General features: G+C 35.6%; 1 protein-coding gene across 1 annotated transcript in view; it reads right to left on the reverse strand.

The window, feature by feature from the left end:
• Positions 1-18,659, reverse strand: part of PIAS1 (protein inhibitor of activated STAT 1) — a 108,983-nt gene that overhangs the window by 43,270 nt on the left and 47,054 nt on the right. The window contains exons 3-4 of the mRNA XM_087820692.1: positions 704-788; positions 423-470 (exon numbers count right to left, since the gene is read on the reverse strand). Coding sequence (XP_087676818.1) covers positions 423-470; positions 704-788 — 133 coding nt within the window. The remainder of the gene's footprint in view (positions 1-422; positions 471-703; positions 789-18,659) is intronic.

Here is an 18,659-nt window from a genome sequence, read left to right on the forward strand (position 1 = left end):
CCACCTTTCTACCTCAGACTATTTTGGTTTTTGCTCACCCATGAGACACTGTAGGCTTAACCTAAGTTCCTTATCTACAGCAGTTTGCCACTTATACAGAAAAGGCCTTTGCTTTCATAAAACTTGGTATTTCTAAAGAGCTGACCACTATAATGCTGAAACATATCATTATCTGGAGCTTCTCAACCAACTGAGGGCAACCAAAATGGAAAAATGTGGTTAGATATATAATGACTTGCTATATTAAAATCTAAACTGGATAAAAATTAGGACATTTCATAACAGGAGAAGGTTTTCCCTTATCAAAATATCTAAACCCAGTATTTTCAATACACTTACTGAAAGTTAGGTGAATTTTTAGAAATCTTTAAGAAATATTAACTTTTAAACTTTGAATATATATACTGTAGTCAACACTGTACCTTAACTGGACCTGCACTGTGAAGTCACATTTGGTCCCAGAAATATCCCTAGAAAAGACAGAATAAGAACTACAATTATTTTTAAAACATGCAGATGGAAGCTGATTCAAAGGCATTGTAGAAAATTTTTCAAATTATCAGAAATACAACTGTTTTGAGGGTAGGTAACACTATAATAGTATTTTTAAAACGAATATTTGCATGACATTAATACCCAATTCACTTATAGACTAAACTGGATTTAAAGACCAAACTGCAAGTTACACTTGAAGACAACTTACATTGAGCTACTGATTTGCTGCACTTGTTGTGGTGTCAATGCAAATGCAAAACAGGTTTCTCGAAAACGCTGACTATTGTCTGATGCTGAAGAAAAAAAAAAATTATACTTTTAATTACCTTCAAATTCATCACACAACAAAAATAAATAACCAATCACATGCCTTTAATTAACTAGGATGTATTCTAGAGTTTAAATAACAAGGCTACTACAGCACTAAAAAGAAAGAAATGTGCAGTTGTAATATAGCAGAAATAGGCACAAAATTGGCTAATTCCAGAAGAAATAATCAGGATTCAGACTCAGAAAGTACATAATCAAAATTATCTAATCATATGCACGTTGGCATCTAAAAAGCACACTTGTAAATAAACCATGTTAATATTAGTTTTACTTAAAATAGAACATAAATCCATTTGAAGATATAGTAATGGTTTCTGAGCTAAATAACAAACACACACAACCTTGAGATCTACACAGGTAAGATTGACATTTAGTGTTTAAGGCAACTTAATTTTATCATCTCCTAACTATATCACTGAAGTTTTAGCCAATAAATATCATATATATTTTCTCCTATGCTTAGATGACTTTACTTCAGAACCTGCCTGTGGTCACTATCTCAAAGATGGGAAGAGTTACAAGAAAGGAAGGGAATAAAGAAGAGAGGGAGGGGAAGGGAGGTAGGGAGAAAATAGCAAGAGAGCAGGCAAGCAAGCACAGGTTAGTGTAGAGCAGGGATTTCCTACAATATGCTGCTGTGAGAAATAGTTCTATTAACTTTTTTTAAAAACCCACACCTTTTTTATTGATTGACTTTAGAGAGGGGGAAGGAGGGAGAGAGTGGAACATCAAGTTGTTGTTTCACTTCTTTATGCATTCACTGGTTGATTCTTGCATACGCCTGAGCCTGCAAACGAGTTACGTGCCCTTGGCCAGAATCGAACCTGGGACCCTTCAGTCTGCAGACCGATGCTCTAACCACTGAACTAATCTGGCTAAGATCAGCTCTATTAGCTTTAAATACATATTATGTGTATTTTTTTAAAAAAACATCTTTATTGATTTCAGAGAGAAGAAGGGAGAGGGGTAGAGAGATAGGAACATCAATGATGAGAGTCATTGATTGGCTGCCTCCTGCACACCCAATCTGGGGATCAAGCCTGTGACCCTTGCTTGTGCCTCCCTGACCGGGAACTAAACCAATGACCTCTTGGTGCATAAGATGATGCTCAATCCACTAAGCCACACCAGCCAGGCACTTTGAACCCTTTTAGAGATGGGGAAGAGTGGCCATTACCTTGTCAGACAGAAGATGACTGGTGAAAACAGTTTAATTATAAGAAAGCTTTGCAGTCCTATAGAGAGCAACAAAGTTTGTGGAAAGAGATGAGATCACACAGACCTAGATTCCAAACTGGTTTTGCCACATATTTGCCATATGACCTTAGGTACTTACCCACTCATTCTGAGTCTATTTCCTTCATATTTAAACAAACACACGCATACACACAAACCCTAATAGGGTTATTTTGAAGAATATAAATGCAGTAAAGTATTTAAAACAACCATCAATTTCTTTGTCTCCTTTCCTCTTTGTGCTCTTATACTGAGTCAAAATATATAATGCTGTAACTTCCATCCACTGATGTCATACAGCATATCCAGTAACAGCCATTCTTCAAATATTTTAGATAGCATTACTGTGCCCTCCCCTTCCACTGACCCTTTCCACTATGTTCCAGGCGAGATTTCAGAATTACTCACCATCCTAAATCCTTTTCCTCTAGACAAATCCCAGGTTGTCACACCCTGAAGTGACAGCCAGAACTGGACACTCTGTCATAGCACATACGTATTCAAAATATTCGCAACCCTTCTGTATTGGCCCATCCCCACGGGAAGATTATACCTCAGTGCCATGATATTAGTCCTTTTCAATGATACGTGAGTTGAAGTGTACTACTTCCAATCAGAACTTTGTAAGAGCTAACCTTTGGTTTCACCATCTTTCTTTCCAGTCTGCTTTGATTCTAGAATGAAGTTGTTTTGCCACTGAGATTTCTGGTTGCTTATAAGCTGATATATTATCCTAGATAAGATGTGACTGGAACAGTATTTTCTATGAACTGCTATTTAATATTGTTAATTCACACAAGAAGAAAAGGTATCTGCTCTTTTTTGTTGTTGTTAGTCCTTACCTAAGGACACTTTTTCCATTGGTTTTTAGAGAGACTGGGGGGAGGGGAGGGAGGGGGAGAAAAGGGGGGAGGGGAGAGGGAGAGGGAGAGGGAGAGGGAGAGGGAGAGGGAGAGGGAGAGGGAGAGGGAGAGGGAGAGGGAGAGGGAGAGGGAGAGGGAGAGGGAGAGGGAGAGGGAGAGGGAGAGGGAGAGGGAGAGGGAGAGGGAGAGGGAGAGGGAGAGGGAGAGGGAGAGGGAGAGGGAGAGGGAGAGGGAGAGGGAGAGGGAGAGGGAGAGGGAGAGGGAGAGGGAGAGGGAGAGGGAGAGGGAGAGGGAGAGGGAGAGGGAGAGGGAGAGGGAGAGGGAGAGGGAGAGGGAGAGGGAGAGGGAGAGGGAGAGGGAGAGGGAGAGGGAGAGGGAGAGGGAGAGGGAGAGGGAGAGGAGAGGGAGAGGGAGAGGGAGAGGGAGAGGGAGAGATATCAATGTGAGAGAGGCACATCAATTAGTTGCCTCCTGCATGCGCCCCAACTAGGACTGGGGATCGAAGCATACCAAGTACATGGAGTTGAGTGGGAATCAAACCATTGAGAAACACTGGCCATGGCATTCCAGTCATTTTTATATCAGACTGTACAATTTGAAAGCTTACTTTTTAAAAATTACCCTCATCACAATTACATTTTTCAATTACAATCTTTATTACCATATTTTAATTATTATATTCTATTCTATCTACAGGGTATATGAAAACTTTAATTACTCCCTTGATTAGTCATTTAGGTTTTCTCATTTGAAAGAAAAAAAAAAACACCTGAACACCTTTGGGATTTTATGTTTGGTTTTTGGAAGGGGGAGCTACTTATTTTCTTTGGATCTATCCCAGATGTGGAATTTCTGGACCAAAAAATATGGAGATTTGTTATGAATCTTGACACATCACAAGAGTGACTTTCAAATGGTTGCAACACTTTATGTAAGACCATTAGCAATTTATGCATCTACTTATTGTACCCTACTCTGGCCTTCAAGGGAGTTGTTGCTAATTTAATGGGTGGGTCCTGGTAACTCCTTAGTGGTTTAACTTGCATTAAGAATTTCCCTGTTTTTGTTTAATTTCCTATTTAATTCTTTAATCTTGTCCTATGCTCATTTTTATATTTGCATAAGGGTTTGATATAGAAGAATATTAACCTTTGAAAATTTGCTGAAAATATTTTCCAGTCTACTGTATTTTTTCATTTTGGCTACATTTTTTGGATGATATAAAAGTTAAATTTTTATGCAGTCTAATTTATCAAGGATCTTTGTAATTTCTAGCTGTTCCCCCTTTTTAGGTTCAATCAATATATAATTTAGTTCTATGGCCTGCTGTTTCTATGTAATTATTAATCCATCTGGAACTTATTTTAGTATGTGATATATTAAAAATCTAAGTTTCTGTTACTCCAAATTGTTTACAGTTATACTAACACATTATTTGTTTAAATAATCCTTACTTTCCTTATGGATATGTGTGCTTCCTTTATCATATATTAAATCCTACATCCACCATGTTCTATTTCTGGGCTATTTTCCCAGTGGTCTCTTTTATCCTGGTGCTGGCACTCTATTTTTTAATTGTTATAGCTTCATTATGTTTTAATATCTTACAGCTAGGTTTCTCTCCATCCATTCTTCTTTTTTCAGAACTTTAACATCGATTCAAATATTTATTCATCTAGATGAACTTCTGAATCATTTTGCTATGGTTTTTTAAACCTAATGGTATTTTGAGTAGAATTACAATATACCTATGAATTATTTTAAGGTGACATCTTTGTATCTTTAATCTTCCCATCCTCGAGTACTGTACCTGTGTCCATTTCCTCAAGGTTTTGTCATTTTTATCACATAGATTAATTACATTTCCCATTAAGATTATTCTTATGCAAAATATTAATCAGTAGAATGACTGAATAAATATTCATATAACGGACTACTCTGCAACCAAAAAAAAATAGAGAAAAGTCACTAACAACAAAAGCTGGTTTCTTTTTGATGATAAATAAAATCTGTAAAGCTCTAGGAAGACTGATAAGAAAAAGAAGACACAAATGACCAATACAACAAATGTTGACAAGAATGTAGATCAACTGAAAAGCTCATACGCTGATAGTGGGAATGTAAAATGGCCCAACATGTCAAAAACAGTTTAGCAGTTGCTTAAAAAGCTAAACCTGCATTGATCATATGATACTTATTCTATTCCTAAGTAATTTACACAAGAAAAACAATAAGCATATAACCATGCAAAGGTGTGGGCCCAAATTTTCATAGCAACTTTGTTTTCAACAGCCAGAGAACTGGAAACAACTCAAATGTGTATCAATAGGTGAATGAATGGATAGTTACATCCATAAAATGAAATAGCAATAAAAAGAAATAAACTACTGATACACATAACATAGATAAATCTTAGAACATAATCTTAAGTAAAAGAAGCTAGACTTCCCTCCACCCCCAAAGAGTATACACTCCATGATTCCATTATATAAAATTCTAGAAAAAGCAAACTAATCTATAGTGACAGAAAGTACATCCAACCTAGGGGTTGGGTGGGAATGGAAGGGGTAGTGGGGAGGGATTACTAATAGGATGAGGAAACTTTGGATATGCTGGATATATTATTTTGATTGTGGTAATGATGTCATGTAGTCAACATGTACTAAAGTGTACACTTTAAATATGTGCAGTTTATGATATGTCAAGGATATTTCTATAAACTCGTTTTAAAAAATAATAGTGACTTGAGCATCGCCATATGATCCAGGAGATTGCGGTTCAATTCCCAGTCAGGGCACATGCCCAGGTTGCAGGCTCAATCCCCAGTGGGGGGCATGCACGATGCAGCCGATCAATGATTCTCTTTCATCATTGATGTTTCTATCTCTCTCTTTCCCGCTCCCTTTTTCTCTCTAAAATCAATAAAAATGTATTAAGGGGGGAAAAAGTGGCTAAAGCAAAATGGAAAAAAAAAAAAAGGGCAGAGGGGAAGACGAGTTGAATAACAGAACCTTGGAGAACTATTACTAACATTTAAAGCTCAAGTCAAGGAAGAATTATAGCTAAAAATTCAGAAAGGCAGGGGGAAATGGTATTCTTGATATCAAGGGAAGAGAGAATTTCAAAGCAAGAGTGGACAGTGTTAAATGCTTAGAGATCTAAGATATGAATGAGAACAGGATTTAACAACCTGCAAAGTCATACATGATCTTTGCAGGACATGTTTTAGTGGCACGGTAGAAGTAAAAGCCAGACTGCAATGAGTTCAGATGTGAATGGTATGTTGAGTCATTGCCTGATCTGAACACTTACACATGAGAGCTTTAATTGTTTTCCTATATGCAATAGCAAATTACACTAAAATCTCAGATTTGTGAATTAATTACCATACTGTTTTGAATCACTGTAACCAATCTGGAAGGTTTCCAAAGTTTTATAATGTACAGTAATGTGAAATTTTCCTAAGATAGGAGTTCGAATATTGGCTGTTTGGGAAATGCAGGATGAGTGTCTGTCAGGTACTACCTCAGCCTCTTAATGTGACCTGAATTTTATACTTGTCAGTAGCTCTCACTGAGGGTAAAAACAGAAGTTACTCAGATTGTCACTTATTCTATGCTCCAATTTATAGAAAAGATGAAATGTTATAGTGGTGTTCATAATTAATACTTACAAAGGTCATACTTAAAAATATTCTCTTGTAAATATTAAGGGCTTATTGTGTTCATGGGAGAAGATTTTCAACAACCTACCCTCATAAATATTAATTATTGTTTCATTTGTAAGAAAGAAAAACATTGCCACAATATCCAGGACAAAATTATAATTCAAAATACACAAAATGTGCAGAGAAAATTAAGGTTTTTGAAATTTGCTCTTTTTTTACATATTGTTCCAGAGAGATGAACTAGATTAAAAAGTGAAACAGGAATCATGTTGCAATTTACAGAAATTCAAAACACCAGACAGTAAAACCTAGATGCATAAAATAAACAAAGTTATTGAGATTCTGATGATAGAAACACTGAGCTAATCTAAGTGGCTGTACTTTCAACTGCTCTAAAAATATTTGCTATTCCACCTCACCAGCAGAAAGAAAAGCTAAAAATAGTCATCTTTCTGTTATACATTATTTCTTTCTGTCTTGGAGAAAGTGAAACTAAAGTACTTATCTACAAATGTCAACCTTAAAATTTTTAATGAGCTTGTTGGTTTATTCATACAAACAAAAACCTGGATAACTATGTAATTTTTTAAAACATAGCTGGAATGATAGTTCCATCAACTAAACTGCTAACAACCATTAAACAGAAGACTGCAGAAAATTTGTTTCTTCTAATACAAGGTATATACTGAATTATCAACAAATTTACATTGCTTTAACTAACTACGTACTTTATCTTTAAAAATGGGAAGTTTTTAAGGCAAACAACATTAATGACATGAGAACAGTCATACAATATTAAGGAAAAAAGACAAGATATAAACTTGAAATGTACAGCATAAGTACATTTATACTTATGCATTAAAAGATCAAAAAGAGGCAGCAAAAACTGATTTCTTTGTAACTACTTTTTAAATTCTTCACACTAAGCACATATTACTTTTTTTGTTTTTCATAGCTCGTAAAAAAACACTGTAATATCACACATTAAATATTCAGCTGGAATGTTCTATCGCAAGATTTTAAGAATTTTCATGGTTATCAATATTTCACAATAAAACCTACCTAAAGTTTTTGGAGTAAAACAAAAGTTACACATAAATTTTTCCACTCACACAGAATAATAATTACCAATACTAAAAAACAGGAAACCACCACTGTCGCATGCAGTATTACTGGACTGTAGTTCTATAAAACCCTTTGATTTCATCTTATCACACTTTAATTACAGGTTATTAATAAACTCATTTTCTATGATTTTTTTCATCATCTTTCTCCTTTGGAGTTTAACACTACCTGTCCTATTTAGTCCGCCTTTATACTTGTACTATGTTTACTGAATTAGTAGGTGGTGTCTTGATAGACTTAATCGAATGAGCCTATATAGACTCCTTGGCAACTAAAGCTACAAGTACTGTCCGGTAAATATTTTATCAAGCTCATCTATTCTCTCACAGCTGACAGGCCAGCAGGTTATTTAAAGTCCGGTGGGGTTAAGACACAGGACTGGGTCAAACCAAGCCAGCCAGCTATGAACCAAGTCTGACGATCAATGTTTAAATGCAAAAATGGAAAAAGAAAGGAGACTACAATTGGGAAGTTAGTTTTCTCTTTCTTTTGCAAAAATGTCATTTTCTTTTTTTGGTGTTGTTGCTAGTAATACAACCATTGCAAGTTAGGAAAAAGTCTAAAATTCTACTACTTGATGATAGCAGCTAAAAAGCATTTTGATATGTATTTTTCCAGGCATTTTCCTATACATACATACATCATGAGTGTAATATACACATTGTTCCCACAAAATTGCACTAAATACTTCGTCACTTAAAAATGTGTAATAACAAAAATCTTTCCATGTCAATAACATATCTTTGCCACCATTTTAAGTGCCTACATAGTATTCTATTACACAGATGTTCTTTAATTTAACCAATCTCAATGTCCTGTTGTTAGACATTTAGATTACTTTCAATTTCTCCTTCCAGAACCAATGCCTTGATGATTTTCCTCTCTCCCTGGGTGTGTGTGTTTGGGGGGGGGGGTTCTATAATCTTTATTTCCTTAGGACATCCTCTTAGAAAAGGAATGGATGTGTCAAAAGATATATATTTTTTAAAGGTTTTGTACAAGTTGCCAAATTATTTCCAGAAATGTTGTTCACTTGCTTAAGTGGTATAGGAGAGTTCTAGATTTCCTTGCCAACACTGGGCAGTAGATAAAAAACATTTTATTGTCTTAAATTTGCATATCTTTTCATATTCTATTGGCTCTGTGTTGTGAATCATTCTATTCTGCTGTATTAGTCATCTCTTAATTTTTTCTTTTGAAGCTTCAAAACTGAGAAGTGATTACTGCTTTTAATGATCCAAATAACAGCAGTTTCTTTGGCACAGGGTACGTGAAAACCTCCTTGGGAAAGGATGATGAGAAAAAAGGAGGAAAGAAATCAGAAACAGTAAATCAAGACACCCCTGGAAAAGTAAAAAAAAAAAAAATAATAAAATAAAATAAAAATGGAGGTAAAGCTGGAGAGAAATTAAAAGAAACGTAATTGTTTTTTTTGGGTTTTTTTTTTTGGGTGTTTTCTGTTTCGTTTTGTTTTTGTTAATCCTCACCTAAGGATATCTTTTCCATTGATTTTTAGAGAGAGTGGAGGGAGGGGGGAGAGAGACACTGATGTGAGAAAGACACATGGATTGACCACCTCCCGCACAGGGTTGGGGCCGGGGATCAAACCTGCAACCCAGGTATATACCCTTGATTGGGAATCGAACTCTCAACCCTTCAGTCTGAAGGCCAATGCTCTAAACACTTAGCCACACAGCCAGGACAAGAGGCAAATGACTGATGTAAAATAGAGAGGGAAGAGTTACTAAGCAAGGTCCGTTAATAAGCAAGCAAATGGGATCTAAGAATGAGTATAGGAATCCCAGAGACCAAAGAGTTCATCTAGCGTAACAGAAGAATATGTATATTGCACATTGTCAGAGATGTATGTAGGTGGGGATAGGTAATTTTGATGGTGGGAACTTTAAGAAGTTAACTTCTAATTGGTTCCACTTTCTCAGTGCATAGAAATATGAAGCAAAGCCAACAGCAAAGTGAAGAATAGTTGTGAGAGAATAGTACGTCGTGTGAGAATAAGATGTGAAACAGTCATCTAGCAAAGAGACACACTATGTGAACTAAGGCAACACTATCTGATGGCTGGGTAGGATTAAGCACTTTTGTTGACACAGAAATTATTTCTAATAGCTTTTCATACATTAAAGATATGTATGGTCAAATATAATACATGGTCATATATTTTCCCTTGGTTTATTTATTTTGTCATTTCATGTAATAAAGGTGTGTTGTTGTTTTTTTGAGTCCTCGCAATGAAATTGCATTGCTTCCTTTCTTTTGGGAAAATTCCTCCCTCACTCCAATATTATTTAAATATTATTTATACATTTTAATGCATTATTTAGGCATTTATTTAAATGCATCCTATATTTCCTGACACTTAGTTTCATTTTAAGCATTTAAATCTTTAAATAACTTTGATATTCTGATAAGTTAAAAGGTAGAAATCTTATTTTTTAATGCTTAACTAGGTACTCCTAAACAATTTAATATTCAATTCATGCCACTAGTTAGAAATTTCATTTTTATACTATTTTCAAATTGTATTTTTACTTCATCAACTGCTTATTCAGGCACCAGTTTCACAGTTTCAATTACTATACCTTTGCCATATAGAGAGATAATGTATTTTTTATGTGGTATTGCATACACCCCTTTTTAGAATTCCTCTGTTCTCATTTCTTCCTCTAGATTATACTGAACATTTTGGTCATGATAACCACCACCACATCCAAATTACTCTTCTAGTTGAACTCTTCAAGTGCACTCCCTCTGCCCCCCCCCCCCCCCCAAGAAACTCTAGGCTGTTTTCTGTACTGAAATAGCCATTGACAGAACCAGGAAGCACAATTTTCCCAGGGGTGGCCTATCCGCTGACTTCTGGGCAACCCATTAAATGACTAGGAGTGAAGGGATCCTTCCATTAACAACATATTAACTAAAATCAATTAAAACAACCTTCTTCCAGGATTTGGAGTGTGGAGTATGGAGTATCTTAAGTCTTCTTTGTACCCAGAGGCAAACAAAATAGATGCTTAGAAAAAGACAGAGGTGCCATAGAGGGAGAAAATGCACATAATCAGACAGAGAAAGTACACAATCATAGGTTTCGGATTCTGATTTTAATTACCATATTTTCTTACAATAAACTTTTCTTAGGTGAACTGAGGTATTATCCTTACTTGCAATAAAAAAGTCTACAACCCAAAGGAATTCTAAAATTTGATAAAGCTTTCCTTCTCTTCCCTTCACCTCTCTCTCTAATTGGATTTTTAATTACAACTACACCAAATTTATTGAGAACAGACATCTTTCAAAGGACGGTGTCTTTCTATATATTACAGTTGTGGGGGGTCTGTAAACATTTCTTTTTTTCAAATAAGTCCTGTTCATTTGATGAGTACTCTTTCGTATTTTTTTTATTGTTACATGAAATTTTTCTTCAATTTTCTAACTAGTTTTAAGCAAACCTATCACTATTTCTCTTAGTGTGGTCCACTGAGAAAATACCTTGAGATAAACTAAAAGGAAAGGGTTCCATGTTCAATGAAGTTGGGAAATTGTTGCATAAAGCATCGCCAAGTTAGAGATTTATAGAGCACCTTTAAAATCCTGAGAAATTCTGCAATAACAAAACTTACTTAAATTTATGTTCTCAAACTTAATGGAGCATTGTCAAAGAACACCTACTGGGATCTCATGGAACCAGTATCCAAGAATCAAATTTTGTAAAACAGTGGTATATAAGCTAGTAGGCATTCCTTATATACTTAATTCAGCAGTTTCTATTTCCCCCAAAGTCATTTTTGTTTGTAGCTTTATTTCCAGTCTCAGAATGGAGCATATGACAAAAGTCTAGGCTGAAAAGTGCATTGCATTCCTTTGCCAGGATTGATTGGTCAACAACTAGATACGGCATTTAAAGTAGTTCAATCATAGTGAAGCTCAGGACTGTTCCTGGAAATGTTGGGACAAAGACTTTTTCTCTTTTGGGCTAAGATTTGAAACTGGAAGGATTCTAGGAACTGCTGGGTACTACATAATGCCTAAAAACTGGGACCAACATCAATGAAGCAGAGCCACAAAATGAAGAACCTGAAATAAATTTGTTACACAAACAGTCATTCAACAAATATTTATTGAGCACCTAATATGTATATTATTCTAGGTGTTTGGGATAATCAATGAACAAGAGACCAAAACCTCTGTCCTTATAGCATTTACATTCTAACTGGAAAGGAAAGATAACAATATCATAATAAAGTATGCTAGAAGGTGATAGCCATGTATCTATGGCAAGAACATTTCAGGTAAATAAAACACCCATGCCAAGGCCCTAGGAGCATACAGTATATTTGAGGAACAGCAAGAAAAAGCCAAGGTGGTTACAGCCAAGTTAACAAAAAGAATACTAGATGATGATATCAGACAGGTAATGAAGAGAGGGCTAGGATCATAAGAATTTTGGATTTTACTGCAAGTTACACTGGAGGCCAAAGGAGAGTTTTAAAAGGAGAAGTAACATGACTACCTTACATTTAAAAGAATCACTCTGGCTGCTACTTTGATAATACTATAAAGGGGGGCACAGAGATCAATGAAATAATCCAGGTGAGAGATGATGGTGGCTCAGATCAGAGTAGCAGCAGCAAAAGTTATGAGAAGTGGTAAGATTTTGGATATATTTTAAAGGCAGAGCCAATAGAATCTGCTAACTAATGGGATTTGGACATAATAAAAGAGAAAAGGACAGGACAGCTCTAAAAATTTTAGCCTGAGCAACTAGAAAAATGAAGATTCCCTTAACCAAGAAGGGGAAGACTGGGGGTATAATTTGTTTTGGAAGAAAGAACAAATCTTTACTTCTAGACATAAGTTTGAGATAGACATCTGAATGGTGAATTTTTAAAATAGGCAGTTGGATGAGATTCTGGAACTAAGGACAGCACTCTTGGCTAGAGGTATAAATTTAGGATTATCAGTGATTAATTACTATTTAAAACCTTGAGACTAGACACACTCACCAAGGAAGGAAGTATAGACATAAAAGAGGTCTGAGAGAAGAGGAGGAACAAAGTGTTAAGAAGAAATGACCAGTGAGATACAAGAAAAATCAAGAGAGTGTTCTGAAAGTGACACAGTGCTGCAAGTAGGAGAAGCTGATTAACTGTGTCAGTAAGCTGGAAATTGAGGACTTTGGCATCACAGATCTTCTTGACAAGGGAGGTTTCAGTGGAGTGATTGGAGTAAAAGCTTGACTGGAGTGGACTTACAGGATAATGGAAGAGGAGGAACTGGAGACAGAGGTTATGGAAGATTTGCTCATGGAATTTTGCCCCAATGTGTAGTAAAGCAATGGGGTAGAAGCTGGCAGGAAAAGTGGAAGGTTAAGAAAGGATCATTACCAAGATCCTCTTCCATTATCACTGAGCTCAGCATCAAGCCTTTCATTCTTTGCTTATATAAATTAATGGATTAGCTTTTATGTTTAAGCCAATTTTAGGTGGATTTTTCTATCATTTGCAGTTTTTAAAAAGAAAACTGATCTTTTTTACATTAACTTTTACTTAGCTCTCATGCGGAATTCTCAATTAGCTATAACAGTTTCTAGTAGTTTTATTGTATAAAAAGTAGTTGGAAGTTTCTAGCTACACTACCACTCTAGACTAGCAAGAAAAATTATTTAAGTGTTTCACTATCTACTTGGTAGTATAGACTGAAACGAAACAACTGTGCACTTAGTTATTTCTTAAATGTGTATATTTCTCTAGCTAAGTATAAACATTAAGTATTTACCATCAACCTTCTTCTTGTTTATAACTATCTGCCACTTTATCTTTCATCAAATATCATTTTTATTTGTATAATTGCATTTAGATATCGTTTCATGGCCATTTTCAAATCCATTTTACACTATTCTTTCTTTAATGAAGTATAAGGATAAAATACTAAAATTTGAGTAGTAGCTTAAAATCATGAACCCAGAAAAGGCTCCAAAGACTGTCACTATCTAGTGTAAATATTAGGCATTTAATAACATTTAGCAATAACTAATTTTATATTTGTAACAGACAAATTAGAACTTCCAGGCATCTGAGTAAATACTGATTTATACTTCTGAAATATACTGCTAAAGAGAATTCAACCTTACAATCTAGTACATTTACTTCCCAAGGAAGAAATGGAATTTCCTTCTGCTAAGAATTAAGAGGAATCATGAAGTTGAAGGTTGTAGCAAATGAGCTCATATTCAAGCATATTTGCTATGATCAGAGGGAAAATAGCTATAACTTAATAGACAATCCCTAACACCTAATTACAAATAAGTTAACATGTACTGATATGTACTTATAAGTAGCTACTACTATCTTAGACTCTCATCCTTAAGCAGAGAATGTACCAGTTTCTTTTTTAACATTTTTTTAAAAATATGTTCTTATTGATCTTAGAGACAGAGAGGAAGGGAGAGGGAGAGAGGAAAAAAAACACACATTGATGTAAGAGAGAAACATCAATTGGCTGCTTCTTGCACGCACCCTGACGGGGGACTGAACCTGCAACCTGATCATGTGCCCTGACCAGGAATTGAAACAGCGACCTTTTGGTGCATGGGATGACACTCAACCGACACACACTGGCCAGGGGAAGAACCTAAAGTTTTCAAAAGTACAAATGTTACGAATATCAAGATTAATTTAACAGAGCTGAACCAGAAGAATGCTCAAGCAGAGGTGAGCTTCTTAGATTTAGCTCATTGCTTAAAACCGTCTTTCCTCTATGGTGCCAAATAACCATAAAAATACCAGTTTTACCACAGTCCCCAGTAAAAAGAGTGTGATTCCCTCAGTCAATTTCTTTGTACCTCTAACAAAAACATCTTGCCATGATGACTATGATGCCAGTCTTTTAAAGATCTAATAATGATTTTTTTCACACAACATGCCCCTAAACATAAGCCAATTTCATCTGTGTTCAGCCAAAGAAACAGCAATCTGGCCCAATGCTAAAATAAAGCTTACTGTGCTATATATCGATTTAAACATGGTACGTTATTATAATGGGCAATTTCAGGAATTTTCAGCAATCAGACTTAGTATATTACTTTCAGAAGCAACTCCCTTCACTCTATAGATCAGACTGTTTTCTTCTATTTTACGGATCATATTAGAAGAAAAATGGAAGGGTTTTGTGGGGTTTAATAGAAGGTACAATCTGCAGGACCGGGAAAAATGCCACAGTGAGGAACTAAAGACACTAGATGCCTAAGAAGGGGGCAGTATAAGGTGGGAGAAGTATAAGACTCTCTTAAGAGGATTAAAAAACCCAGCTGGTGTTGTTCAGTGGTAGAGCATCGACCTATGAACCAGGAGGACACAATTTGATTCCCGGTCAGGGCACATGCCTGGGTTATGGGCTGGAACCCTAGTAGGGGGCATGCAGGAGGCAGCCAATCAATGATTCTCTCTCACATGGATGTTTCTCTCTCTCTCTCCCTCTCTCACTCTAAAATCAATCAATCAATAAATATATATATATATATTTTTAAACTACAAAGTTGGAGAAAATATTTGCAAACCACATATTCAACAAAAGACTGGTATCTAAAACATGTAAAGAACTCTGAAAACTCAATAAAATAAAAACCCAAGCATTCTAATTAGAAAATGAAAAAACGATATAAAAAGAAATTTCACTGAAGAGGATATTAAGATGGCAAATAAATAAAAAGATGCTCAACGTCATTAGCCATTAAAACAATGAGGTATCACTACAAATCTACCAAGATGGCTAAAATAAAAAATAGTAGTAAGATCAAAGGCTGGCCCAGGATGCAGAGAAACTCAATCGCTGATACACTGCTGGAAGGAATGTAAAATGGTATAGTCATTGTGGGAAATAATTTTGCAGTTCCTTTTAAAACTAAAAATAAACTTACTACATTGCCCAGTAAGTGAACTCTTATGCATTTATCCCAGAGAAATGAAAACTTATTTCCACACAGAGCCTTGTACATGAATGGTCATAGCAACTTTACTACTCATAACAGCCAAACACTGAAAACTATCTAAATGTTTTTCAGCAGGTAAAATGATTAAACAAATGGTAGTCTATCATATGATGGAATAAGTCTCAGCAGTAAAAAAAACAAGCTACTGATATAGATTAACAACTTGGATGAGCATCAAGGAAATTATGTTAGTGAAAAAGCTAATCTTCAAAGGATATATAAGACATAATTCTTTTTATATAGCATTGGTGAGGTAACATAATTTAGAGCTAGAGAACTTATTAGTGGTTGCCAGGGACTAGGGATAGGAGAAGAGGGTGAGTGAGGCTATGAAAGGGTATCAAGAAGAGGTCTTGTGGTGTTGGAAGTTAAATATCTTGATTGTGGTGACAGTTACATGAATACACATAGAATAAAATTGCAGAGCTACACACACAAAAATGAATACATACACAAAATAACTTGAAAACTTTGAATAAGCTCTGTGAATTGGACTGTCAATTTCCTGGTTTTGATATTTCACTATAGTGAGGAAAGATGCTAACAATGGGGGAAGGCTAGGTGAAGAGTGCACAGGACATTCCTTCACATACACTTCTTCATAACTTCCTATGAATCTGTAATTATTTCAAAATCAGAAGTTTTAAAAAAAGAAAAGCTACAGACTGGAAGAAAATATTTGCAAACAACATATCTGACTAAGGACTAATATCTAGAATATATAAAGCAACTCTCAAAATTCAACAGTAAAAAACCAAACAATTAAAATATATAAAAGATGTGCACAGACATTTCACCAAGGAGAATACAGAGATAGCAAATAAACATATGGAAAGATGTTCAACATCATTAGTCATTAAAAAATACAAGAACACAGTGAGATATCCCTATATACACCTAAAATTAAACAGTAAAAAAATGCTGCCAAGAATTCAGAAAATCTGGACCTCTCATGCATTGCCAGTAGAAATGTAAAGTGATAGAGATTTTGGAAAATAGTTTGGTGCTCTCTCAAAAAACTACACATATGTTTATACATATGATCCAGCAATCCACTCCTGGGTATGCATCCATAAAAAAAGAGAACTTATGTCCTTACAAAAACTCGTGCATGAATGCTTGTAACATTATTTGTGATAGCCAAAAATTGGGAACAACCAAAATGCCCCTCAATAGGTGAGAAGGTAGAGAAACTGAGATACAGCCATACCATGAAATATTACTTAGCAATAAAAAGGAATGAGTGATAAACTTCCAACACCAATCATAAAAAAGTCAAAAGATATCACACTGGAAAAAATAGTTGCAATTTATATCAGAAAGTGCTAAACCCCGTAATTCTATATATCGGAGGGAAAAGCTCAATAATCCAATTTTTAATGGGCTATGTTCATTAAAACTTCAATAGTTCAAAGAAATACAATAATCTCAAACTTTTATATTAAAAAAAGACACTTTGCCCTCATCCTTTTTTATTAAAGTATATTTTTATTGATTTCAGAGAGAGGAAGGGAGAGATAGAAACATCAAGAGGAGAAAGTCATTGATCAGCTGCCTCCTGCACGCCCCCTGTTGCTGGGAACCAAGCCCAAAACCGGCGCATGTGCCATGACCGGGGATCTAACCTCCATCTCCTGGATCATAGGTTGAATCTAATCACTAAGTCACGTCAGCCAGACCACCCTTACTCTTAAGAGAAATGAGAGTTAGCTCTAGCCAGTTTAGCTCAATAGTGAGAGCGTCGGCCTGTGGACTGAAGAGTCCCGGGTCTGATTCCAGCCAAGGGCACATGCCTCCATTGCAGGCTCGATCCTCGGGCCCAGACAGGGCGAGTGCAGGAGGCACCAATCAACGTCTCTCTCTCTTCTACTCTCTGAAAAGCAATGGAAAAAATACCCTCGGTGAGGATTAAAAAAAAGAAGAAAAAAAAGAGAAATGCCAGTTAAAACTGAGTTACAAATAATTCACCTATTAATTTGAAATGACAAAAAATATTAGTAACACAGTACTGCTAAATGTATAGGGGAAAAATACTCTCTACATTGCCAATAGGATTATGAATTAACACAAACCTCTGGGGAGAAATTTGTCAACATCTATCAAAATTTTAAATGCACATTCTACTTCTAGGAATTTATCTTTTAAAATACTGGATATATCTGGACATGCGTATAGTGATATATATCACAGAGCATTCCCAGTAGCATGTTTTCAATGGCAGAAAAATATCAAAATGTCATTCAATGAGAGAATATTTAATAAAACACAGTCCAATCAGTCACACACTAAGCAGATGCTAAAAAAAAATTATGAGGCAAATGTTTATATATGCAGAACTCTCTGGAAAGACATAAAAGGAACTGAAAGTACCACCTGTGGTTAAGATAAAAGGAAGAGAGGGACTTCCTTTTCATTAAAAACTCTTCTGGAAATTTTAGATTTTTATATCAAATGAATATAATGCCTATTCAAAAATTTTACGACAAGAACAAAACTAACTACAACAATTTCATGTTAATGGAGAAATATACAAACAGGTAAGTGGAACAGAATAAGATCCACAAAAAAATTCATTGAAAAAGCTTTGGTAGAAAACTCCCCTGTGAAGCTGTCCGGACCAGGGCTTTTGTTTGCTGGGAGTTTTTTTATTGCTGCTTCGATTTCATCAGTTGTGGCCTGATTCAGGTTTTCTGATTCTTCCTGATTCAGTTCTACATGATCTCACTCATGTGGAATCTAATAAACAAAATAGACTGAGGAACAAAACAGATCCAGAGACATAGAAGCATGGAACAGACTGAGGGATCTCAGAGGGAAGGTGGGGGTGGGGGAGTGAATGGGGAGAGATTAATCAAAGAACTGATATGCATATATGCATAACCCATGGACACAGACAACAGTGTGGAGAAGGCCGGGGGGGGGGGGGGGCACGTAGAGG

This window comes from Miniopterus natalensis, chromosome 1, assembly GCF_054644295.1.
Source record: "Miniopterus natalensis isolate mMinNat1 chromosome 1, mMinNat1.hap1, whole genome shotgun sequence".
Lineage (NCBI taxonomy): Eukaryota > Metazoa > Chordata > Mammalia > Chiroptera > Miniopteridae > Miniopterus > Miniopterus natalensis.